The 26,544-nt window shown below is 40.8% G+C and overlaps 1 protein-coding gene across 1 annotated transcript in view; it reads left to right on the top strand.

Moving 5' to 3' along the window:
- LOC144493651 (fibronectin type III domain-containing protein 4-like) overlaps positions 1–26,544 on the top strand; it is a 112,167-nt gene that overhangs the window by 75,301 nt on the left and 10,322 nt on the right. Inside the window, 1 exon segment of the mRNA XM_078212933.1 lies at positions 16,787–16,876. Within this exon segment, the coding sequence (XP_078069059.1) occupies positions 16,787–16,876 (90 nt within the window).

Here is a 26,544-nt window from a genome sequence, read left to right as displayed (position 1 = left end):
CGAGGCGAGTACTTATAAGGTAAGTGAGAGAGAAAAAAAAAAACTACAGCTACCGGCAGGCTTCGCGATGCGGCCTTCCGGTTTCCGTTAATTACAAAAAACCTCCCGAAAATTAGACAAAAAAAAAACCCAGAATTTACTCACAGTCCGCGCTCTCTCTCTCACCGCTCACAGTCTCCACCCCGCAGGTCCGCTCCCAGAGGAACTTGGAGGATATGAAATGACGGCTATTACTGAGATATGGCTGCAAGCCAATCAGGGGTGGGAGCTAAATATACCAGTTCTAAATTCAACAGAAAAGATAGGAAAAATGGTAAAGGGGATTAAGAATGAAATCATAGAAACCCTACAGTGCAGGAAGAGGCCATTTGGCCCATTGAGTCTGCACCGACCACAATCCCACCCAGGCCCTACCCCCATATCCCTACATATTTTACCCGCTAATCTACACATCTCAGGACACTAAGGGGCAATTTTAGCATGGCCAATCAACCTAACCCACACATCTTTGGACTGTGGGAGGAAACCGGAGCAAACCCATGCAGACACGAGGAGAATGTGCAAACTCCACACAGACAGTGATCCAAGCCGGGAATCGAACCCAGGTCCCTGGAGCTGTGAAGCAGCAGTGCTAACCACTGTGCTACCGTGCCGCCCTTCACTTCAATGGTAAGATGATAAAACAAGAGGTAAGCAGGCAGTGGAATCTTTAGGGAAAGAATTAAAAAGTAGAAAATAATTTAAGATTGTAGTGGTAGTTATGCATAGGCAGGCCCAGTAGCAGTTTTGAAATGGTAGATTGTATAAATGCACAGACTAAAATGGCACATAATAAAGGCAAAGTGGCTTTAATGGGGTCTTTTAACTTCCATATAGATTTTGATGAGTAGACTAATGCAAATCAGAAAGGTCGTGAAATCTTAAGTGATTCCAGGATAGCTTCAGGCAGCAATATGTACTAGAACCAACAAGGGGACATGCCATTTTAAATTTAGTAATGAGTCAAAGTTACTTAGCTGTCTAATGACATACAAATATTTATTGAATAACAATCATAACATGATAATTCAAAGGGAGAAATTCAAAAGAGCTACTAAGATACTAAAACTGGGTAAGCTGATTTCAGCGCAATGAAACAAAGACTTTCCACAGTTAAGTGGGCAAATCTATTAAAGGGTTAAATGACAGAAGATCGGAGGAAGGTGCTCAAAAATGAAGGCAATAGAGAATCTATTTATACTCCAAAGAGGCAAGAATGTAACATTCTAAAATAGACAGATATGGACAGTCAGAGATAAAGGAGCACAATCACAGTACAGAACTGACATGATGGCCCAAATAGCCTCCTTCTGTACCGTAACCATTAATTCTATGAACATAAACCAAAAGGAAAAAAAACCTCACATAAATGTGCAGATAAAACACAAATCCTGGTGAATGGAAAAGGTACAAAGAACAGAAAGGGCATAAAACAGATAGCAGGAGCTACAAATGGAAGTATGAAAGGAAAGTTGCAAGGGATATCAAAATCAACACAAACTTTTTTACCATTAAATTAGGAAAAAGGTGCTCAGAGCAATGTCGGGGCCACTTGAAAAACTGATCATGGTGATATTGTAGTGATATTAGAGTGTAATAGTGGCACAGTGATTAGCACTGCTGCCTCACAGCGCCAGGGACTTGGATTCGATTCCTGGCTTGGGTCACTGTTTGTGTGGAGTTTGCACATTCTTCCCGTGTCTGCGTGGGTTTCCTCGGGTGCTCCGGTTTCCTCCCACAGTCCAAAGATGTGTGGGTTAGGTTGATTGGCCATGGTAAATTGACCCTAGTGTCAGGGGGATTAGCAGGGTAAATATGTGACGTTATGGGAATAGGGCCTGGGTGGGATTGTTCTCGGTGCAGACTCGATGGGCCAAATAGCCTCCTTCTGCACTGTAGGAATTCTATGATTGTCAATGAAAGTAAACCAATGGAGGAATGTGCTGAATAAATGGTAAGCATTTACTTTGGAGGAGAGATCAGCATGCCGGACATCTCAAACAAGCTATTATTGAATCAGGGGTAAAATTAATACAAGTAAAATAACGTAATGGAAAGAAATAATGGTGTTAAGGAGTAACAGATTCCAGGGCAAGATGGCTTCCAACCCAGCATTTTGAAGGAAATAGATAGGAACGTCACAGATGCTCTAACTTTAATCTTCCAAAGTTCACTCAATTCAGAAACTGTTCCTTTTAGATTGGAAGGTCATGCATGTCACACTGCTGTCTAAGAAAGATGACAGAAGGAAACCAAGAAATTATAGACTATTTGGCCCAACATCTGTGGCCCGAGTCTATAATTAGAGATGGGGTGATTGAACACTTAGAAAATTTTCAAGCTGATCAGACAGAGCCATATTTATAAAGGTCATGCATGATGAATCCGATTGAATACTTTGAGGAAGCGACTAAAGAGAACATAAGGCCAGAGGAAATAGGAGCAGGAGTAGAACCTGCTTCCCTTGGCCTGCTCTGCAATTCAGTACGATCAGTGCTGATCTGCTGCCCCAACTCCACATTTCTGCCTGCTTCTCATTTCCCTTGATTCCCCGAGAGACCAAAAATCAAACTCTCTTTAGCCTTAAATATACCCAACAGTGGAGCATCCACGATAATTGGGGTAGAGATTCTCAAAGATTCACAAACTTATGAGCAAAGAAATTTCTCGTTATCTGACCTAAGTGATTGACCCACCATCCTGAGACTGTCCCCGTGTTCTAGATTCTTCCAACAGGGGAAACAACCTCTCTGTTTTTACACTGTCAGGCCCCCAAAAAATCTTGTATGTTTCAATTGAGATCACCTCTCATTCTTCTGCACTCCCAATTTACTCAGCTCTTTAGTTTTTAGGACAACCCTGTCATTGAAAAAGCCAACCTTGGCTAGTGCTTCCTCCATTACATATATAATATTCCAATATACAAATATAATCTACTAATACAAGTATATAATTCTCTAAAAGTGTGGGGTTACAGGGATAGGGTGGGGGAGAGGGCCTGGGTGAAATACTCTGTCAGAGAGTTGGTACCTACTCAATGGGCTGAATGGCCTCCTCCTGCACTGTAGGGATTCTATGATTTAAATATGGAGACCAAAACCAGGCATAGTACTCTAGGTGTGGTTGTAACAAAACCTTGTACAATGTCGCAATTCTCGTACCATAATCTCATTGAAATAAAGCTGGGAGGGCTAATGATCCAACACAGGGTGTGATTGCAATTTGTGAGGAGAACACAACTTGTCCCTTTGCAGCCACTTTAAGTGAATGGGCAACAAAATAGCAGATGGTGTATCAGGCCATTTTCTTCCAAAGTGCTTCCTGTACCTGCATGCTAATTTTCTGTGTTGTTATGATCCCTGCAAAGACCAAAAGCTTTTAAAAAGAGATATGAGTTTCTTAGTGACCAACAGAAAGATGTCACAATTTAAGACTTTTACTGTAACATAGAAACTAAAATCAACGTTACTTAGCCAACTAATGCAACAAGCTAAAGAAAAGCTACTTCCCTATTAACTCACTAACATAACCTAAATATGTTATGACATTATGCTACACTCCCAGGAGATATGTAGCCTTGAACACCTACATTCCTCCCAGTTTTTCAGCAGACTCCCTGCCATGTGAAAGTAAGTCTTCCACTGTCCCTTTGAAAGTCATTTCACTCAGCCTTCTGAGTATCCCTGAACAAACTATTAGCAGTAAGGCACCCTCCAATGACCCATTAGAATCGTAGAATCTTAGAATCCCTACAGTGCAGATGAGGCCTTTTGGCCCATCGAATATGCACCGACCCTCTGACCCTGTATCCTGCCCAGTCCCTCTCCCCTGCCCTATCCCTGTAACCCCACACATTTATCATGGCTAATCCATCCATCCAACACATCTTTAGACTTGGTTCTTAAATCTCCACAAGGCCAGTCTCTTCAAACAGAGAATCAGTATTTCCCAGCATCTTGCTTCACGACTGACACAAAATGTTTTTGTTCTGCTGGAACAAAACAGCAGAAGCTGTTTCCATGTACCTCTCTGGGATTCTGAGCTTGAGTGTCACTGTTTCCAGAAAACTAGCTACCCCTCTTGTGTTAGCTTGTGAAAATCAGCACCTGATTTTCTTTTGGTGTCAGTTTGAAAAAAACATGGACCTTTATCTGGGCAGAGTTAGTATGATCACATCATCCCTCTACTCAGGTCATTTTATTACACCTTAAATTAGGAAACACTTTAAACCATAACTTGCCTTGTTAAGCTTTACATTCTTAATGGTGTTTTTTTAGTAATGCACACATGAACAATTACAATTAAAAGTTTCATGCCTTTTAAAAGATATTTTGCTTTTCTATTCTTGGTATTAAACCTCACCACCACATTATGCATCATCTGGTACTTCTGTTGCCCATTCACTTAATGTATCTCTTTGCTGCCACTTTGTATCCTCCTCACAGCTCATACTCCCACTTAGCTTCATATTATTACCAAATCTGGACGCATTACTCTCGATCTCTTTGTTATCATTATTGTAGACTGTAAATAGCTGAGGTCTCAGCACAAATCCTTGTAGCACCTCGCTAGTTACAGCCTGCCAACTTCAAAATACCCTATATAACCTTATTGTTTATTTCCTAACCAGTAACCAATACTCTGTCCAGGCTCCCAACTCCAAGAGCTTTTATCTTGTGTATTAACTTTATCAACTGCCTTTTGAAAATCCTAATAAATTATGTCTACAGTCTCCCCTTTAAAACTCTAATAAGTTTACCAAACACAATTTCCCTTTTGTAAAACCACTTTAACTTTGTCTGATCAAACTATGATTTTCTAACTGCATTGTAGAAACTTCCTTAATCCCAACAATGGATATCAGGCTAACTGACCAGTGGTCCATTGCTCTTTCTCTCCCTCTCTGGAATAGCAGTATTACATTTGCTAACTTTCAATCCATTGGGATTCAAAATCTATGGGAATTTGGAAAATCATAACCAGTGTGTCCATTATATACTGTAGCTACCTCTTTTGGAACCTTAGTATGCAGACCGTCAAGATTTGTCACCTTTTGGTATTTTAAGTTTCCCAATATTGATATTAATTTCCTCAGTTTTTTCCTAGTCCTTTCATACCTCTTTCTGGTGTGCAACTTGCATCTTCTGCTGTGAAGACAGACATAAAATATTTGTTAAACACTTCTGCCATTTCCTTCCCTATATTAATTTCTCCTATTTCTAGCTCTTAAGGGTGATTGATTTAAATTGCTTTCTTTTATGCAACTTGTAACAACTCTTGCAATCAATTTGTATATTCCTGGCTAGTTTACGCTCAATTTATTTTTCACTTTTTATCAACTTTTTGGTTGCCCTTTGCTGGTTTCTACCAGCTGCCCAATCATCATCAGGTTTATTACTATTCTTTGCAACATTATAGCTTCTTCTGTTAATCTAATACTGTCCTTAACTTCCCTAGAAAGCACTGGTAGACATTTCTCACCAAGTCTTTTTTTGTTGAACATTTGAATATTTGCTTAAATGGTTCCCTCTGTTTATTTACCAGCATTCGCCAGCTCTCCCCTTATACTTGTATAATTCATTTATTTAAAATTAAGAGTCTTGTTTAGGCTGGAATATGCTGCTTTATATGGAATTGTTTCGTATTATGATCACTATTTCCAAATAGTTCTTTTGCTAAGACATTGCTAATTAAAGCTGCCTCTGCATAACAGTAGATCCAAAATAGCTTTATCCGTAGTTGCTTCCGCAATGTATTGTCCCAGAGAAATGTCATGAATGCATTCTACCAGCTCATCTTCTAGACTACCTTTCCTAATTTGATTTATCCAGATTATATTAAAGCCTTACGTGATTATCTGTGTTACAAACTCCAATTATTTCTTGCTTAGTGCCCTGTCGGTTCTATAATGTACTCCCACCAGCTTTTTCTGACTCTTATTATTGCTCATCTTCACCCATTTGTGGTGGGATGTTAATTTGGCTCATTACAGAGCGATTTCACACCAATTATCCGAGTCCACCAGAATTTAATTGTGGTTCAGGGATTAAACATGGCTCCCCCATGCCTCTTGATAGCACTGTATATTGCTTTCTATAGCACTTGGGGTGAATGGGATCAAAGATTATGGGGAGAAAGCAGGATTAGGCTATTGAGTTGGATGATCAGCCATGATCGTAATAAATGGCGGAGCAGGCTCGAAGGGCCAAATGGCCTCCTCCCGCTCCTATCTTCTATGTTTCTATGAAAGCTGACTGAAAATTTAAGAGTGGGCACTTTTTTAAAGGAGACGGGTCTGCCAGATTGGAGAGTTTTCCGACTCGACCTTCCCACCTCCTCCAGGAATACTGAACCCGGAGTGTCAATGTTTAGAAGGGAGGACCTGTTATTACTGTAGCCCATGATGCAGGATAGCTGACTTTTCAAAGGGTGTGGAATGAGAGAGTACATGTATTTACTTTTGGCCATTGATAGCTGATGCTATACAGTATTAAGCTGTAGATGTGTCAACTGATTTCTAGAGGATTTGGAATGCGCCTCACTGCTCTGAGTCATTATGAAATAAAATACTGTTCTTGTTATTGAATCTCTTGACAACTGATTGTAAAATAAGCGGCAATTTTCAGGTTATGTGTATGCTGAGTTGGGTCAAGCCTCTTTTTAATATTCATTGTGAGCAGCCAATGTTTTATGCTTCCAGTAGCTAGCTCACCCACAGAGGGGCTGGAAGGGTTTATTGCTGGCTGTTGCTTTTGAAAGATAGGCAGCAAATCTTAAAAGAGAAGTGTATTTTTTGTATGCAGAGCTTTGCAGATAGTTTTTCAAACAGGAGAGAAGATGACTTCAGCTAGAGCCCCAAGTGTACTTACTTGATGAGCAGCAGAAAGACAGTCCATTTCCCCAGTATAGGGCACCAGTGCCCTAGCAGATGCTGCAGCAGCAATGCAGAAACATTGGCAGCTAATGATGATGCAAATGAGCAGTGTTGGAAAAAACTGTGATCTTAACAGAGCCGCTACTCCCCTTCACCGATGAAGAAGTCCATATTGGATACATTGTTAGCAGATGGAGGGCATAAAGCATGGCAGGGCTGGAAATTATGTTCAGCACTTCCCCTCTGTCTGTCCTTATATTAAACTCTCTCCACCTTGCACTCTGCATGACAATGCTAGTACTGCCTCTCATCTGTCACTTTCCACTTCTCACTAACTCTTATTCCTCTATCAGAAATTTCAGACCAAACTGCACTGAAGTTAAGGAATAGAACATTTCAAAGTTCACCTTTGCTTGGTCTGATTTTCACAAATACCAGCTCAGAAATGTGCATCCTTTGTACTGTAGACAGTGGGTTAGAGGGGTCAACACAGTGAATCACTCAACACAAGTCGGAGAAAATGCATGTGGAAAGGACAACGTTGTTTCAAAGGGCACAGATAAACAACAGACGAGGGTCTAGTCTGTAAATGAAGACTTAAAGTCATACATCAGCAACGACTTGATGCACTGAACAGTCCACACAGTGTGGAGTTGCACCTCATATACAGTCATCATACATGGCTTTGAATCATTGTAGTCAACTATGAACCACTCAAGCTGTGGGTTCTGTCAGCTTGCTAAGCATGAAGGAAGGCATTGATAAGGACTTATGAACTCTCATATCATGTCTGGAATTCTCCGGCCATTCACCCCCTTCTGCTGCTACCAGTGAGAACAGAGAATTTGGAGCCCTGCCAAATCTTTGTTCACTGCAGCGGGACCGGAGACTACCAGCGACGGTCAAGGTCGGAGAATCCGGCCCCCACATTTCTACTCTGCTCTCGAGCAGAGCAATGGGGGTGTAGCAGCCGGTGCCACGCAAAGATGCATTGTCACTTATGACTTCATAGTCTTGCCCACTCACTTAACCTGTTTCTTTCCAACTTCCTGCTGCTTTGTACACTAATTAGTCTTCTACTAACTTGGATCTACAATTCTCTACTCCTTCATGCAAGTTATCAGTAACTATAGTAAAAAGTTCAGGCCCAGAACCGATCTTGTCACATCCTGCAACATACTCTTTATCCCCACCTGCTGTTCCCTACCTCTCACTCAATTTCTAATCCAGATCAAAATGATACTTCCAATTCCAAGTATTGCCTGCAGCATTACTATAATATTCCTGTTTGTCAACTTGGTTTGTCAATGTTTATGTATAGAGGGCAAAGCTTCACTGGACAAAATTGCTTGGGAAAGAGTTTTAGAAGCAGGAGAAGTTATGTAGGATGCTTCACTACCCTCATTCCATTATGTGCCTTTTAAAAGTCCAACAGGGTGTTACGGTGCAGATATTTAAGTTCTCATATCCCTACCCAAGCAAGATTTAGATATATCTGAGGTGTTGTTCGTGTCAGGGTTTTGTGAAGGTCTGACAGCTTGACTGTATTTTGTGACCTACATGTATTTATGGATTGCTTTTATGTTCAATATACATTTGCACCTTATTAGCTACCTATTTTTTTTAAGGATCTCACATTCAGATTTTCAGGTCTGTTAACCCCCAGGCAATGCATTAATGCAAGTTTGTGACTGTTTCAAGTCTTATTCAATGCAACCTTAGCCACACACTAGTGAGCACGGGCAAAGAGAAGGGCCTTAAAATCACTTTCCTGTGGCTGTTCCCTGAGTCACCAGAACAGCAGTTTCCTCCACAGCACAGCTCTCATAAGAAATAGTGGTTGGGCCAAATCTGTGCTGCTTCATTTCACAATATTACACCTTGGTATTCCAATACATAATACTAGCCTGCCACCAACATTTCTCACATGCTGCATAATGACAGTGCCAAGACAGTTTACACATTGACTTCACAGACAACGTAAAGAATGACACAATTCAGTAGCAATATAAATATTGACAATACAAGCACAGACTCAAAGCAGCGCCATGCTAGAAAAGCCTTGAATTGATTACAGACTATTTCCAGATTTGACGGCTGCAGTGAATAATTTTCCAAGAAGCCTGTAACACAGTACAGACGGCAGTTCACATTTTCTTCTTATGTCTGCACTCCATGTCACTGCTAAATTGCCTTGAAATGTGATGAGCAAAGGCCTGATAGCTTGGACCATGCACTTTTCAATAATGTCACTAAGTACTGTCGCAAGTTCCATATGTGACAGGAAAATAAATTATAGTAAGTGTACGTGAGAGAGGGAGATTGTGCGCGCGAGAGGGAAAGGTTGGCCAGGATTCTCCCAAAAGAATTCTAAGTGCCGAATTCGCGTAAAATGGGAGTAACTCCCACTGGTTTTTTTTTTAGTGGGATTTTCAAAATGAATCTCCCACACTCTGTGCATCACAGAATGCCTCAGGGAGATTCATGCTGAAAATCGAGGAATGGGGCCTATTCCCACTGGAGAGGCAGGCAGCAGAGCACTGAGCGGGCCATTGCGCATGCGCCAACCTGTCAGAGTAGAGATCAGCGCATGCGCAGAAACCCCGCACTGCCAGTCTCCCGATAGCTGGCCAGCCTGACAGTAACCCCACATTGCTGGCTTACTGACCACCCCCCGCCCCTCCCGGCAGTCCTGACTCCCCAAAGCCCCAATCTCCCCCTTCCCTTCCTCGGCCTGCAATCCTTGTGCAGAGTGGAAGTGGGACCCCCCACCAACTCCCACTAATCTCTGCCCCCAATAGGCCCAGCCCCCACCCACCGGTCATTGGGCAGTGCCAGGTGCCCTTGGGCATTGCCACTTTGCCCATTAGGCGGGGCCAGGCAGGGACTGCCAGGCTGTTAATGCTCAGGGGGCACCTCCCCTGACCCCCAACCTCCTGGGGGGAGCCTCCATGGCCTCCCTTCACTCCAGCGGGTTCAAGCCACCTGTTCACTGTCAATGAAGAGCTGTTGTAAACCTCGCTGGAGGGGGAAGAGGCTGGCAGGCCCGGAGACTTCAGTCCTGGGCCGCAAATGGGATTCAAATACTGATTAAAATATAGAGATTAGCTCCGTGCCGGAAATTGGCAGAGAGCAGATGACACCAGAAATCCTGGCCCTGGAGATGCACAGAGGCTGAGAGGCCCAACAGGGAGCCCACCAGAGCAGCGCAGTGGGCTGAGAGAATCGCCCCCATTGTGTGTGAGAGGGTAAGATTGTGTGTGTGTGAGAGAGAGAGAGAGAGGGTTTGTGTGTGTGGGTGTGGTGCAGTTTGTTTTCTCTATGAAAGTGTAATGTTTTCATGTACATTGCTGGCATCAGCCTTGGCTCAGTTTATGGCACTCATCCCTCTGAGTCAGAAGGTTGGGTGTTCAATTTCTAATCGAAGACTTATCAGAATAATTTAGACTGACACCCCAATGCAATACTGACAGTTCTATCTTGTAGATAAGATATTTAAGCCAAGGCCATTTGTCTCTCAGGTAGGTGTAAAAAATTCCATAGCTGAGATATTCCACTCCCGTTGTATTTAGGCGGATTTGGTGACATGAGCAGAAAGTCTCGCGAGAGGCCTAACTTTGGTTTTAAATCAGTGAAAAGTCTTACCGCGATAGTCCCTGCCCTCCCAGCAGTGAGATAACAGGAATCCCCACGTTCAACGTAGGTAACACTATTATAAGAAATCTGAACCTCATTATCTGGCCTCTGCACCCGATCATTCCCTTTCCCCATTAGCGAATCCATTCACGCCGGCGTAAAGGCAAACTGGCATGAATTACACCTGGTCTCCCATCGCGTACACCTGGTGAGCAGACTTCCCAGAGGAGCTCAAGTGAGTGCACCACTCAGAGGGGAGTGGGTCAAGCCTGGGCAGTTCCTGATACTGACCCCAACAGTGCTGGGGTCAGTGCCAGAGCGCAGTGCTGGGGGAGCTGCGTGTGAGGGAGGGGGGTGCATTTAAACTTTTGTGCTACAGGGCAGCCTTTAAAAATGGAACCTCACCAGCGTGATTTTGTGGGATCCACCGCTTAAAGTTTTTTGCACCATGTTCCTGACAACATTGTGGAGAAAGCTAACATTCTTATTTGTGAATAAAAGATCAAATTCCACTCCATGGCACTATTTTAACGAGAACAGGAGAGTCATCCCTGGTGTCCTGTCCAATATTTATCCTTTAATCAATATCTCTGTAAACAAAAACAGGTTATATTGCTGTAAGTGGGAACTTGCTATGAGCAAATTGACAACCTACTTTCTTATACCACAAAAGTGAAGTTATCTTGTTGTCGGTGAAACACTTCGAGGTGTTATGTGATCACAAAAATCACAATATAAATGCAAATCTTTCTTTCAGTGCTTTATGTTCAGTCCAAACCCCATTTTAAAACTTCTTAAATTGCATTACACTCAATGGTTTGATATGTTGTGGCTTTAATTATATTGTGGGCTCAGATACTATAATCAAGCATGCATTTTTCAATCGAATGCTGTGCAAAATTTGTATTGATCTGCTTTTCTCAAAGTTTGCCTCATAAAGAAAGCACGATTTGTTATATTGGAAGAAGTCATCAAAATAACCTTCCTACAACGTCTGCAGCCCTATTAAGCTCAGGGTCAGCTCATTTATTTTTTTTTACACCATTCTGATAGCACAGTTCACCTCTCGAAAAATTGTCAATCTTACATAGAAATTTGGAACGATTAATCAAAGTCAGGGACCACTGAGCCTAATTTTATACCGTCGTTAATATATCAGTGGAGAAGAAAATGGAACTGCGTATTCCTGGGGAATGAAATTGAAGGCACTAATTTGTCATGACTGAATGTCAGGAAATAGATCTCCTCAATTCTTCACCAGAAACAGCCTACGTCCGCAGAATTAGGACTTTCTATGTTGATATGGTTAATTAGAAATGTCTGCTGGTGCTAAGTGTTATTCCATGTTTAAAAATCGACCAGCTAAATGTTTTCACAACAGATATTGGGGTAGCACAAAATCAGCTCAACTGCAGAACATTAGAATCATAGAATCCCTACTGTACAGAAGGAGGCCATTCGGCCCACCAACCACAATCCCACCCAGGCCCTATCCCCATAACCCCATGTATTTACCCAGGCTAATCCCCTGACACTAAGGGGCAATTTAGGATGGCCAGTTCACCTAACCCGCACATCTTTGGAGTGTGGGAGGAAACCGGAGCACCCGGAGGAAACCCACGCAGACACAGGGAAAACGTGCAAACGCCACACAGACAGTCACCCAAGCCGGGAATCAAACCCGGATCCTTGGCGCTGTGAGGCAGCAGTGCTAACCACTGTGCCACTGTGTCGCCCATTCTCTGGTTGTTTAAAGTTTATTTTTTGTTAGACACTGTATGAAAAATGTAACTTCCTGAGGAATCCAGCTGCTGACACCAGCATTATCTGATTTACAAAGTTCAGTAAATTTCAGGGTCAATTCTCAGTCCGTGTCAAGCGAGCTGACTCCAGCCAGTGTAGCCACATGAATGCTACAATTGCATCAATGCCCCTTGATTGGGAAAGGGAAACTCTGGTATCATTTCAGCTCCTGATTAATATCAAGGACAATTCTGCTAGCAAGGGGTTTTTGTTGATATTAAATAAAGGCTGGGTTTATGATAGTTCTCGGTGGTCAGATGCAATAATAACTCTGGGGTTACGAATAAAAATTGTCCATTAGAACTGAAAGGTTGTGTCCGGATCCACACTCCATATGAAACATGAATGTAGGAGGAGGATTAGGCCATTTAGCCCCCCAAACCTGTTCTGCAATTAATTAAGTCATGGTTGATCTGCAGCATAAATTCGCCATTGTCCATATCCCTTTTAGTTATCCAGCTCAGTTTTAATTAACAGTCAATCAAGCGTCAGGTGCCATTTGTGGAAAAGAGGTTCAAATTCCTACCATCCTTTGCAAGAATAAATATTTCCCATTGATTCTGGAACTGTGCACTCACCTGAATCTGGAACTGTACACACATGAATCTTTAGGTATACACTAACATGAATCTGGAACTGTACATTCATATGAATATAGAACTGTACAATTACATGAATCTGAAACTGTATGCTTACATGAATCTGGAACCGTATATCCATTTGATTTTGGAACTGTACATTCATGAGTCTGGAACTGCACCACACTCACATGAATCCGGAACTGTACACACACATGAATCTTGTGTGCACATTCGGACTACTTTGTAGATAATTGTTCTGTGTTGACTTCAAAATTCATTTTGAAGTCACTAAGAACAAAGAAAATTACAGCACAGGAACAGGCCCTTCGGCCCTCCAAGCCTGTACTGACCATGCTGTTGAATTGAACTAAAACCCCAAAGAACAAAGAAAATTATAGCACAGGAACAGTTCAAGCAGTAAATTTATCCATCAATTACTTGGCCATGTAGACAAAGATTTCAAGTTTGATTAGCTGATCTCAGCGATCTGGTGGCCTTGCTGGCTATAAATCCTGTCAATGTTCCTGGGTTAGGGAATGGAAAATCAGCGAGAGTCCAACTTTCAATCACGATCCAACAACCTCAAGTAGATGTAGGTTGAGGGCAGTGTTATAGGTAAAGCTGGTCTGTTCCCATGTCAAATAATATACTGACACTCACTGTCTAGGATTACATGTGAATACCCATTTCTTCAATGTATGGTACTGTGGCCAAGACGTCTGGAAAATTGCCCCAGCATAGGAGAAAAATGCCCCAAAAAACGTAAGAGCTCTAGAATGACTTTCTCCCCATTTCCATGCATGGATTCATCACCAAAACTACCAAGTGAAAGCTTATTACCACTAATTAATAGCATATTAATTAGCCTGAAATTAAATTCTTGTTCCTATGTCTCTGTAGTAATAGCAACAATTTAACAACATAAAACCCTTAGCTAAGATCCAGAAGGTTTAACTTTCTAGAGCAGGAAGTTGTTAATAATTTGAGTATGAATTAATTTGGTATAAAAGGAAGCCAGCCCATTGAGAAGCTGATATGCTAAAGAATAAGATCCTGTCAATCCATTATTTCTGGAGACAAATGGAGACTTAGAGAATTCAACAGAGAAAAAATGCAAATAAAGATGCTATTAAATGAAAAGCACTATATTTGGACTGTATAAGATTTTGGTATTTTCACATTTGTGAAGTTTTGATTCCCCCCCCACATGATGAAACAGAGGAGGTGGGGGGACACAATGCTATCTATTCTAAGAACTCTTAGTTATAAGAATAGCTACACAAATTAAGGACTGTATATGAGCATGGTTTATAAATGGTGAAGAGGTTGAACCTAATCTAGTTAAATATGTTTTTTATGATAAATAGGGTTGGTAACACTAGAGTACATGCATTGCATACTGAGTGGGTTTCCAGACTTCTGCCATAGTTATAGGGGAAATGTGGGAGAAGATCAATGGAAATTTAGCCCCATGAAAAGTAGAGTTATTAATAAAAAGAGTCAACCTGGACAGGGCACTTTTGAGTGAATCTCATTTGCAGCTGAATAATAATAATGGATTTGTGAGTAAGCAATAATCTAACATGGTTTGTGTCCTGTTGTGTTTTAGATTTCCTTCTGAATAGTGTTTATACTAACAGCTTAGCAGCAACAGCAGAATTACTGTATGGCTTGGCTTAAGTATAACTAGAAAAGATTGATGTGAAGTTAACATCAACGTTGCCTCTGTAAGACAATTCCAACTATGAATATAAAAGAAGGCCTAAACCAAAGGGGCACATTATGAATAAGTACATATTGATAATGAAAGTAACAATTAGCACCTTCCACCTTTAATGAGTCCACTGTTAGTCATGCATTTATCAGCAGAGCCCTGTAGAAATGTAATAAGAGTAAAATACCGCGGATGCTGGAATCTAAAACAAAAACAGAAAATGTAGAAATTAAATTTCTACATAGTAAATGCTGGAAAATCTCAGTAGGTCTGAGTGACAAAGGGTCATCCAGACTCAAAATGTTGGTTCTATTCTCTCTCCACAGATGCTGTCAGACCTGCTGAGATTTTCCAGCATTTACTATGTAGAAATGTAATAATGCTCTTTTAATATAAAAATATAATACCCAGATATCCTAAGACAAAAACAGATATGGTGGAATATTGTTTTAATAAAGTAAAGATTTCATAATGAAGCCATGTTGGATATAATTCCTTTGGATAAGTTATTCAATATAAACAGGATTTACAGTGAATCATTGTCATTATGGGAGAAACTGAAAATTTTATTGATAAGGTATAAGTGAGTGAACAAGATTCTCAGCCACAAGGTTTATAGAATAAAAGGTATGTTTATAAACAAAAGCAGAAAATATTGGAAAATCTCAGCAGGTCTGACAGCATCTATGGAGAGAGAACAGAGCTAACATTTTGGGTCTGGATGACTCTTCATCAGAGCTGAAAACAATAGAGTATAGGATTAGATGTGGGCAAAATATCTGAGGTATAAACCTGCAAGTGCGCCACTAATGGAGCATCTCAATAGTTCATTCTGTAGCATAGATATCATCATATAAAAGTAGGATCATTTCCAACCATCTTTGGCTTCATAAGCTAGTTTCCTAAAGGGACATAATTGTAAACAGAAGCTTTCCAGATGAAGTCATGGAGTTCAGAGGGAAGACCTCATCTAGTGCTATCAACTGCAAGTTATTCTTTCTGTTCTAAGTTACAGTTGCAATTTTAGAAATGTTTACCTGGCCATAAAATACAGGGATATATTATTTTCAGGTCAAAGTATCAAATCTAATGATGACTTTTACATTTGGATTACCTGTGTATTGATGGATCTGAATGAAAAACTCCAGGTAATGCCTATCATTGCCCAGTGGATTTAATCGTGCCTTTTGGGGCCCCATGTATTCTGGGAGCGGTGTTGATTTTTCCAAGAATGTTAATATTTGATAATGTGTGCACTGTGCTGAAATCCATTAGACATTCTCCTTCAGGTACCCCAAGACAACATTGTCATGGACTTACGCATGATATTTGGCAAAGAATAGCAGTGGTTTACTAATGTCTTCTACAATATGGGGGAACCAGGAAATTCTCCTGTTCTTTACTGCCTACCACATTAGAAGGATTAGAAGGATACTCAACCTGCTTGACCATATTTGGTTTCTGATTTGATTTGATTTATTATTGTCACATGTATTAGTATACAGTGAAAAGTATTGTTTCTTGCGCGTTGTACAGACAAAGCATACCATACGTAGAGAAGGAAAGAAGAGAGTGCAGAATGTTACAGTCATAGCTAGAGTGTAGAGGAAAATCAACTTAATACGAGATACCTCCATTCTAAAGTCTGATGGCAGCAGGGAAGAAGCTGCTTTTGAGTCAGTTGGTGAGTGACCTCAGATTTTTGTGTCTTTTTCTCGACGGATGTTCACCGTACTTGGGATCCTTGATTTTGCCAGCTGTTTTGCCAAGGCAGCGGGAAGTGTATACAGAGTCAATGGCTGGGAGGTTGGTTTGTGTGAATGGCCTGGGCTTCGTTCACGACCCTTTGTAGTTCTTTGCGGTCTTGGTCAGAGCAGGAGCCATACCAAGCTGTGATACATCCAGAAAGGATGCTTTCTATGGTAGATTTGTAAAAGTTGGTGAGAGATAATATGAATATAGCTTCATTGGTCATTAAGTCCTGAAGTTGGACTTCATAGAAATAGAACCCAGAGCTTCCGGTCCAGTGGTAGGAACACTACCATTGTGCCACAGGACCTCTCATTAATGATCAGCCTTGATTATTGGAATCATCACTGCATTTTGTGACCTAAGCACTTTGCTTTTCTTTGTTTGCAGATGATCCGACAGTGCAGGAAATGAACAGAAACTTGCCATTGCAGACAGGAGAGATGATCATTATTGTGACAGTTCTGATTATGTGGGCAGGTAAGTAGCTTCCATGTCTCAGTTACACTTCTGCTAACTAAGTTATTTATTCATATTCAGTATGTATTTGTTGGAATTATTTAAACCAAAATTGACGACTTCTGACTATAGTTGGCAAATAGCCTTTGGGTCTGAGTGATCCTGTTTCTGCTTCTCTCTCTGCCTGTGGGGAAACTCTATAAATTTTAAAAGCATCTCCCAGCAATACCGAAGATCGGGTATTCACCAGGTAGTTCCTAATTCCACATCCATTGGCTCTTTGATGAAATGATCTGTTCTTTTACAGTTGCGAACATGAGTAAAACTCATCAGTACAATTCAAACTGGGAAAATACTTAAATACTGTGGAAATATACTTAACAACTGGAGGAATATACACCCAATAATGTATTAAATCAATACTGTACTATCTCACTATATCATCTGGTGTGCACAGACTGTACATAGTATTTCAGTGGTGAACCCAATAACATTATTTTTCACAAAATAAGTTATTTTCACAATGCTCTACAGTGGCCAAACCATGAAACTATTTTGTAATTCTGTTTGAATATATGATAACTACTTGTTGTCAATGATGAGGTTATATAATGAGGTTATATAATGGTCACAATCACAGGTGAACATAGGGACCAGTTACTGTTACTGACCACAATGATAAATAAGAAAAAATGTTAACTGATGCTTTTCAGCCCCTTGAGAGAAGGGGCGGATTTTGATAGAGGTGATGGATGTCTTCCTCATTGGTTGAAAACCAATGTGTGATGACATTGTGCCTTTTAGAAATGAATTTGGGCCATGTTTCTTGTGCAGGATCTGTTTTAGCAGTTTGTTTTATTATCGGTGCCGTTTTGTCTGCATCCGGCAGCCCTGTTGTTACTGCAGCAACATAATTGCTAGAATGTTTGTTTTTATCTGGGCTAATGCTGTTCTGTCATTTTAATGCTTTTCCCCCTGGGGTTTTGCAGAGCAGGGTGTCAGATAATCCCAGATGACATGTGAAAATCTCAGAAGTGTCCTCACTGCATCTCGCCATCATCTTCCTAGAATCCTATGGCTATGAAGGCCTCACAACGCATGCCTGCATTGTCTGGCCATTGCATGGGCTGATCATCTGCACAATCAACTTCTAGGACCTCATCACTCTCATCCCCTTTGTCTCTTCCTCATCCGAGGGGACATGCTGCTCTTCCATCTCCTCATTCAGCTTCTACCCCCCCCCCCCCTTTGCATTGCCAGGTCCTGTAACATGCAGCAAATGATGATGATGCAAGCTGCCCTCTGGAAAATGCACCGCGTGCTCCACCAGATCTGTCCAGGCAGTGGAATCTCATTTTCAGAATGTCAGTGGTATGCTCAACCAAACCTCAGCTTGTAGCATGAGCCTCGTTGTAACTTCTCTCACCAGGAGTCTGAGGCCACCAGACGTGTGTTTTCTGCCACTTCCTCTGTGGGTAGCCCTTGTCACTGAGGAGCCAACCCTGCATCCTATGTGGTTCCCAGAAGATAGTCAGAAAGATCCAATCGTAAAGCGGTAATGGCTAAGGAGCAGAATGCTTCAAAGATTCCTACACATTGCAGCTGAGATGTTTAAGCTTTACACACCTCTGACAGAGGCACATGAGGCAGTTTGTTATATCCGGTCATTATTCACATTGCTCTAGTTAGCCACTGGCATGGCCATTAGATTTGGAGTGGGGGTGCAATTCTGGCTTGATGGGTTTTTAAAGAGCACTCATGAAGTGCAAAGAAATGCAAATATAGTTCTCTACATGGCCTGGTGGGCAATACACCCTGCCAGAAAAGTCGGGGGTGGAAAATTTCAATCCATTTCTTCCACCAGTGGGAAGCTGATGTTTGGCCGCACTCTGAATTTTCCCACATCGCCCACCATGTTGTCCACCGTTGGTGAAAATCTCTTCCTGAAGTCTGAATCACATGATACATTGCATCATTTCCCCTCTGGTGATGTATACAGGAAACATAACCATATCCACTTTCAGGTGTAGCACAGGTTTACTCCTATCGCTTCCACATATACACAAGGACAAAAGCTTAGAATTCAGAAAAAATGAAATGATCACGTCAAGCAGTTATTCCTGAGATGTTGTCAAAAATTAGCAGCCACTCAAAGGAATAATTTATTTTTTTCAATTATATTGCCTTTACGTAGAAAGAGCAGAATGACTGGGAAATAAAACAATAATAAAAGGAGATGGCTTGATTTGAGATGAGCTGTCATATCAGAGGAAAGCACCAGAAGACGCACCGCACATCAATAATAAATAAACCCTTGAGTGGATAAAGAGGAATATGGCAGTCAGGTCGAAAGCCAACTACTGAACAAACCAAGACTTGTTTAACACATTAGAGAATGGTGCAAAATTACACTGTGCATTATATCTCCATGTGCAATTCCTCTATTTGTTAGTCTCATAGAATTGGGAGTCTAGTGCAAATAAAAGCTTCACTGTTTCTTTTAGAATAGTAGGTAAAGGAATTTTATTCACTGTTATCACACAATGTTATCTCCAACCCTTAGTTTAAAAAACATGAAACTATAAAAATCCCCATCTAATGGTGGCGAGGATTGTGCACTGGACCCTATAAGCAACACTTCATTTCACTGAACAATTCTTCATTATTTTATAATGCAGCACACTATTTCCTCAGTTTCATAACAACTGTGGATATAATTGTACATACACAAATTTCAATTTTCATGCCAGTAATGACTTTATGTTAATGCTATTATAAATCAGTGAAGAAAGAATGATGGAGTTGTTTCTTTTGAGGGGTATGATTTGCTTCTGGCTGCGCTAATTTGAATGGAAGCCGGGGGAGTGAACATGTTCAGGTTATTCTATTCATATTTAATAATATGATGCTGTGCAGTGCAATAAAGGGAAATGTGGGTATGTTTAGCTAATGACTTTGGGGGTCATTACTGCAAATTTGCACTAAAAGATATGAAGAGCTTCCCTGCGTCTTCTCAGAGGACCACGTTATAAAATTGTGGCTCACCAATGTAAAGAACTGAATTTAAATATGTTCCAATAAGAATGTGTTTAAACTGCATGATATAAAAGAATTTCAAAGCAGGGGTCAATGGCATACAAGGATGGGGATGCTCAAAAGGGGATGGTGCTGTAAGTACCTTGTTCCTCAAGAGTCAGACTTCATTATTTATGAGGAAGTTATGGCTTTACTCATAAAGAATTCTCTTTATAAAATATATCAGAAGCACATTTTATTGGTCAAATTTTAGCGGCATGATTTTTAGGAAAAACAGTTTAATATTCTTTATGTTACATCATGCCTATATTTCTGTAGTTGAATGATCATGGTTGCAAAAATACTCTAGCAAAGGATTAATTTTAAATTAGGGCTGTCACTTCTTGTTGGTCAATGCATCATGAATCAGAATGATTTAACTTGCTCAATATAAATGTATCCAAATGTAAATATCATTCATAAATTCCCGTACGATCTGCTGATATCTGGATAAACAAAGTTGCTTTTACAGCTTTGATCTGTATAGCTCAGCCATAGTTTAACTGAAGTACAGAATAGGCTTGAGGGGATGAATGGCCTTCACCCATTCTTAAGTTCCTAACAGCTTTTTTCGCATTGTGTCTCACCTCCCATGTTTTCTATTTTAGGTCTCCTGAAAGACTTCTGAACTTAATTCTCAAATTAGTCTCTGTTCTATTCATATTCTTCATAGATACCCAAGAAAAAAGATTGCATGTGGGAATCGAGCAAGGGTGGGATGATATGAAAAATTGCATACAAGATAAGTGGACTCAGCACAGATAACTGGAAGTGGTCTAAGGCAAATTCCGAGAGGCAGCAATTATCAATCAGTTAGGTTTGGTTCTCCCCTATATACACAGGCGCAAGAACTATGAATGAGAGTTTACTTGCATTTTTGTCCCAAGTAGTCATTACCATCATGCTAACCTTTCAAATGTTCTTTAGTCTCATCGGTTTTACTGTAATCCATTTCCTTTCAAAGTGTGATATTCGAATTTCTGGATGACAGCACACTTTGTTCCAGGTGACAAACTGCAGGCCTCCAATGGCAGAGCACAATTGAACATAACTTGTTCCAGCTTGTCTTTGAATCATCTCTCATAGTTATCTCTTATAAATTTTCATTCTTAGCACTCACCGCAGAAGATCTTATTTCAGAGACAGCTTTTATCTGTTCTCACTATATGGCTGATCCAGCACATCTGGGACAGCAACCTGAACTTCAAATAGTGGGGCGAAATGTTCACCACTGGAGCCGAGACAGAATCTGAAAGCCCCAAAATTGAAATGATGCCAATGTGGGGATGTAAAGGCACCACGCGTGTAACCTGCCAACTTCCTACATAATATTTTCTGGAGCAAGTCCAACACTCACTGCTCCACAATTTATTGATAGTGTAGCTATCAAGCTTGGTCTGCATCTTTAGACAATGCTGATCAAACAATTGCTTCTGGCACTATTAGCCAGGGTACTGTCCCAGTAGCTAAACTGCTTACCCACATTCAATTGTGTTTTGTTAATGCTGGATATACAACTTGGACATGATTGATTGATTGCACAAACTTGATTTTCTTGAAACTGGTTGTTTCAAGTGGCTATGGCATCATAAAAGTGATAAGTTGCTGCTCTTTTGTTCTGTGTACAGTGAGAATGCAGTTGTTGACAAATAGCAGGTCATGCATTTGTGCCTCTTTCTCTTTCACACGCACACAAAGTAGGGGATAGAAGTCAACACCTCCAATTTTTGGCAATATTGCTAATGGCCAATCAACAGTTAATGCAAAAAACAATTTTAGTAAATAATTTGTCCTACATTAAAAGAACAATCCATACACACCATTATTGAGCAGATTATTATGCATACTTGAAAGTGAATTGTCTACTAAGGCAGCAATAATTCAGATTTCTAAAAGTATGGAGAGGGATTTTTTTTAATGGTAGGAATGAAAGAGTGATCAACTGTTTCAGGAGCACGATCTGTCATCTGTACTGACTTCACTGCATTTCATCCATTACTGCATTTCAGAGGGAGCGCATTGATCAGGTTTTCTGTTGCGGGTTGTTATATTTGTCTCCTTTGCTGAGAGTTTCTATACATATTTGTTTAAAACTCGGAGCCACAAATGTGGAATGTACAGGCTGCAATCAGAGAGGCTTTGTGGCTGAGCTCAGCACAAGCCTTTTAAAACAAGCTGTCAGGTTGATAAAACATGACTCCCCCTCTGCTTCAAGTGTATTTTGGATTTTTGTTTTGCTTTCTACCCGGCATGTAGATGTTGTTACTCAGAATGAGGATCACGCAATGTAATTAGAACATAGTCAACTCGTCCAAGATACTACAAATTGGTAAACATGTCTATTTAGTGCATTTAATAGGATTGTCTGGACACAATTTGCCAGAAGGTTCTCTTGGCTTCATTAGAGGCTGTCCCTGCACACTGTGGTAAAGAACAAAGAGCTTCTTCCTTTTTCTTGTCAAATAGGTGACATAGCTGTTGCTCTGGAAATGCATAATTTATTCTGTCAATGTCTATAAGATGAAGCATTGTTGAGGACCAGCTGTCTGACAGGTCACGTGCTAGTACATAAATACCCAACTGCTATTACTAACTGTCACCAAGTCTCATGCCTTTTCTAAATTATTTTCACTGTGAATCATCAACTGCAAGCTGTGATTTTCATTTTTTTATTAATCGTCCTCAATTAAGTGCAAGAGACACTTCTTTTCCCCATGGTGCAGCCTCACTCATTACCACTTATTGCACAAAGATTCGCTGTGCTTTGAAGCAACCATTCTGCAATTTTAAAATCAAATGTGGAATATTACCATGAATGGAAATTTCCACAAATTTGTAATGGAAATCTGGGCCAGATCTTTGCAGAGTCAGGCCAACTTTTAAAAACTGCAGGTGGGACCCCCAATGCAGAAGTTTCGCCCCTTTTTTCTGACAGGGGAATATGGGTTGGATGTGATTCAGACAGGTGGGAAGCGCAAACTCTACCGGTCATTTGAAGTTAGTGCTGAATTCCAATAGATTCCAGTGTGGTAGCACGAAGTGCCTTAACCCACAGTGTGAGAGTTGCAGATTTATGGAGTAGACATAAATACTCTTGAAGGGTAGATAAGATCTGTTTAAGTTCCATGATCTGAAGTTATTTAAATCACCGTACTCTTTAAATATGAAACCTGAAACCAAAAACAAGTTGACACTATCAGTTAGAGTTTTAAAAATATTGTCTGCTAGATTGCTTTGTTTGACATGTAAAATAGAAAAAACATTATCAGCTGCTCCTGCTGTTTCAATAGAGTTCTTTGTTGATGTTTTTCAGGGGCTGTTACTATATGTCATTATGAATGTTTGTCTGAGTTTCAAAAGCTCAAAAGGCACTTATTTCAGCAGGAAGTGGGCTAAGGTCACACTTTGATTGACAGTTTAAATTGGCTATTAAAGGATTGGCTTGCTTTGCTATGAAGTTACAGAAGTTTGTATTTGTAACAGATTGTACACATGAGCAGATTTAAAATCTTTGAATGGGTTTCACGAATGGAAGTTTTTTTTTCTGTATCAAGTATGTGTAAGTGAAAGCTCTATCAGGCCAATGTTTAAAAAGTGAGAGGTGGGACCCCAATGCAGAGGTCCCACCCCTTTTTCTGACAGATCACATTTTTACTGGCAGCGGAGCGTGGCTAGAATGTGATTCAGAGAGGTGGGAAACCCAAACTCAGCAGGGTCATTTGTTTTTTTCAGCTGCACGTGGCTCCCGAGATATGCCCATATTGGACGAGTGGCTATGGAGGTGGCATGAGGGGTATGAGTTGGCATGGGATGGGTGGTAGGCATGAGTTAGCATGGAAAGAACAGGGAGAGCATAGAGTGGTACTATGGGTATGAGTTAATGGCATGGACGGAGTGGGTGGAGGTGTGAAGGGTGAGTTGCAGAGAGCCTAATAGCTTCTAAAACAACTGAGACAAAGTCCCAGAGAACCAAGGCTCCCTGGTCACCTATGTTATCAAAGAATCCTACAGTGCAGAAGGAGGCCATTCAGCCCATCGAGTCTGCACCGACCACAGTCTCACTCCGGCCCTATCCCCGTAATTCTATGCATTTACCCTAGCTAGTTCCCCTGATATTAAGGGTCAATTGATCTTGGCCAATCCAGCTAACGCACACATGTTTGGACTGTGGGAGGAAACCAGAGCACCCGGAGGAAACCCCCACGCAGACATAGAGAGAATGTGGGAACTATGAGCTCCAAACCCCCATCTCCAAACCCTGATTCTTCTGAGCTCCTTGGGCTAAATCCAAGGCGGCTAAATTTGTTCTCTCTCACTGCCCATAACTCTCTAGCATTATCCTAATGAGGAGGATAATCAATTGGCCATGGTTTTGCTAATAGTCTTATTAGGTGCATACACTGCACTGGAATCACTTTGGATTTAGGTGCAATCCAGTTTGTAGAGCTTTTTAATAAAAATGAGCCCATCGACACAAAACCCACAGGTTCTGTCACACAGCATTAATGTAAAAACTTACCATTCTTCACCCAAAAGAGTCCAGATAAAAATCCTGCCAATCTTCCTGCAAAATATAAATTCTTTCTGGCATTCCCAGGGAGATTTTACTATTTCCCACTTAAGGTTGCTGCTTTCCTTTTAGGCTCAAATTATTTGTGATCTTTCTATTCTCACTGGGCATGTGCCTCCCAATGTGTCCAGTGTCCAGCCTATTTGTTTATTCCAGTGAGTAGATGGTCTGCTTTCCCTGGACACCTGATTACATTCACTTCTGGTGAACTCTGCTGTCCAACTTTTCCCAGTAAGAAATCTCACAACACCAGTTAAAGTCCAACAGGTTTATGTGGCAGCACAAGCTTTCGGAGTGTCACTCCTTCTCCAGGTGAGTCACCTGAAGAAGGAGCGACACTCCGAAAGCTTGTGCTGCCAAATAAACCTGTTGGACTTTAACCTGGTGTTGTGAGACTTCTTACTGTGCTTACCCCAGTCTAACGCCGGCATCTCCCAACTTTTCCCAGTCAGCATCCCACCCAAGAAATTCAATTCAGTGCAAACTAATCTGCAGATAATGTCACTGAGGGATTCATGTCAATGGAATTCGGGTAGAATAGGTGGGTCAAAGATAGATCCCTTGGAGACTCTGAAGGTGCAGGATGGGGATAGAAATGCTCTGGCTATCTTTTGATAAATAAGCGTGGATCAAACGTGACATGCTGGAAAATGAAGGGCAGGCTATAGAGAAGGTTGTGGTCGAGCAGCTGGAGACTGGTTACAGTGAGGGGTCGGTGCTAGGTTTAATACAGCTACAGAACAGTGCAAATTAAAATTTCAAAAATGCCTAAGATCATACATTGTGATTTAGCTCAGTGTAAGATGCTGATAGCTATATAACTTTGCTCAATCAGTAGCGAATGATATACAACATATGCCCGTTTGGGACTGGCAGCTGCAAGATAAGTGCACCCTTGGATAATAGCAGCCAGAGGCATGCAAACAAAACAGAAAAGAAAACAAATATATTAGAGGGAAAACTGCCATCTCATCAACAGTCATAATGTGAAGCTATCTAGTCCTTTGGGAAGTAAACCAGCCATACTAGGAGCAATTTTGTGACTTTGCATTTCCAGCTGGGATCCTCATTAGCACATATCAGAAATTCAGGCACACTTTGAGTTAATAGTCAGAATATTGTATGCAGTGCAGACCAGGAGCCAGCTTTCAAATGATTAAGCCTGCAGCTCAAGCTTTATAATACAAGTATATGAACTGACACCATGAGTGTCATATGGATTTATTGTCTCCATAGCAACAAGTCATTTTTAAGTTCTTAATTCTGATTCAATTGTGAAAGGTAGTAGAAGTAATAGAATGCACCTAATAAACCCAGAAATTCCTCAATCCCTCCGACCTCACAAGTCTAACTATATATTTACCATAGATTTTTGAAAAGCATTGCTGGGCACTTATCTCTGTATCGAAAGCTTCCACTCTGCTTTTCCGTCGATGCTGCATGCTACAGAGCTAATGTCAAAAATGTACCCTTTAAATGTTGCCGCACGCACCAGCCACAGTGCGTTAAAATCAACAACATATGCACTTGTCTAGCACCTTTAATAATGTAATAAAATATCCCAAGCTGCTTCACATAGAAAAATAAGCAAATAAAACAAGTAATTTAGGAAAATTGACCAAGTACACTAACAGGAATATAGCCTTTGAGGAGACTTTTTAGACAAGGGGAGGAAGTAATCAGGTAAAAAGCTTTTAAAGGGCCAATCCAGAAGTTGGGGCAAAGACGTTGAAAGCTTTGGCACTAGCTGGTGACTGTTGTTTTGTGGGTAATTGCCACAGCCATTTTACACATGGCAAGATATCACAATCAGCATTAAAATGGTTGATGGTATGGCCATCATAACATTGGGCACAGTTGATGGGTGAACTGGTCTTTACTTTCCGTCAATCTCCTATATTCATATTTCAAATTCCTCTTTTTTTTGCTTTTAAGAGAACCTTTTGCTCTTCTTCAGAAGGTATCATGGGTATCTTAGCATGTACCTAAACCACCTAACAGGCACACATGACCTCAGTATTCCCTCAATATTGCACTGGATTGC

Source organism: Mustelus asterias, chromosome 5 (assembly GCF_964213995.1).
Source record: "Mustelus asterias chromosome 5, sMusAst1.hap1.1, whole genome shotgun sequence".
Lineage (NCBI taxonomy): Eukaryota > Metazoa > Chordata > Chondrichthyes > Carcharhiniformes > Triakidae > Mustelus > Mustelus asterias.
The sequence above is the reverse complement of the archived record's forward strand: the minus strand, read 5'-3'. Positions and strand labels throughout refer to the sequence as shown.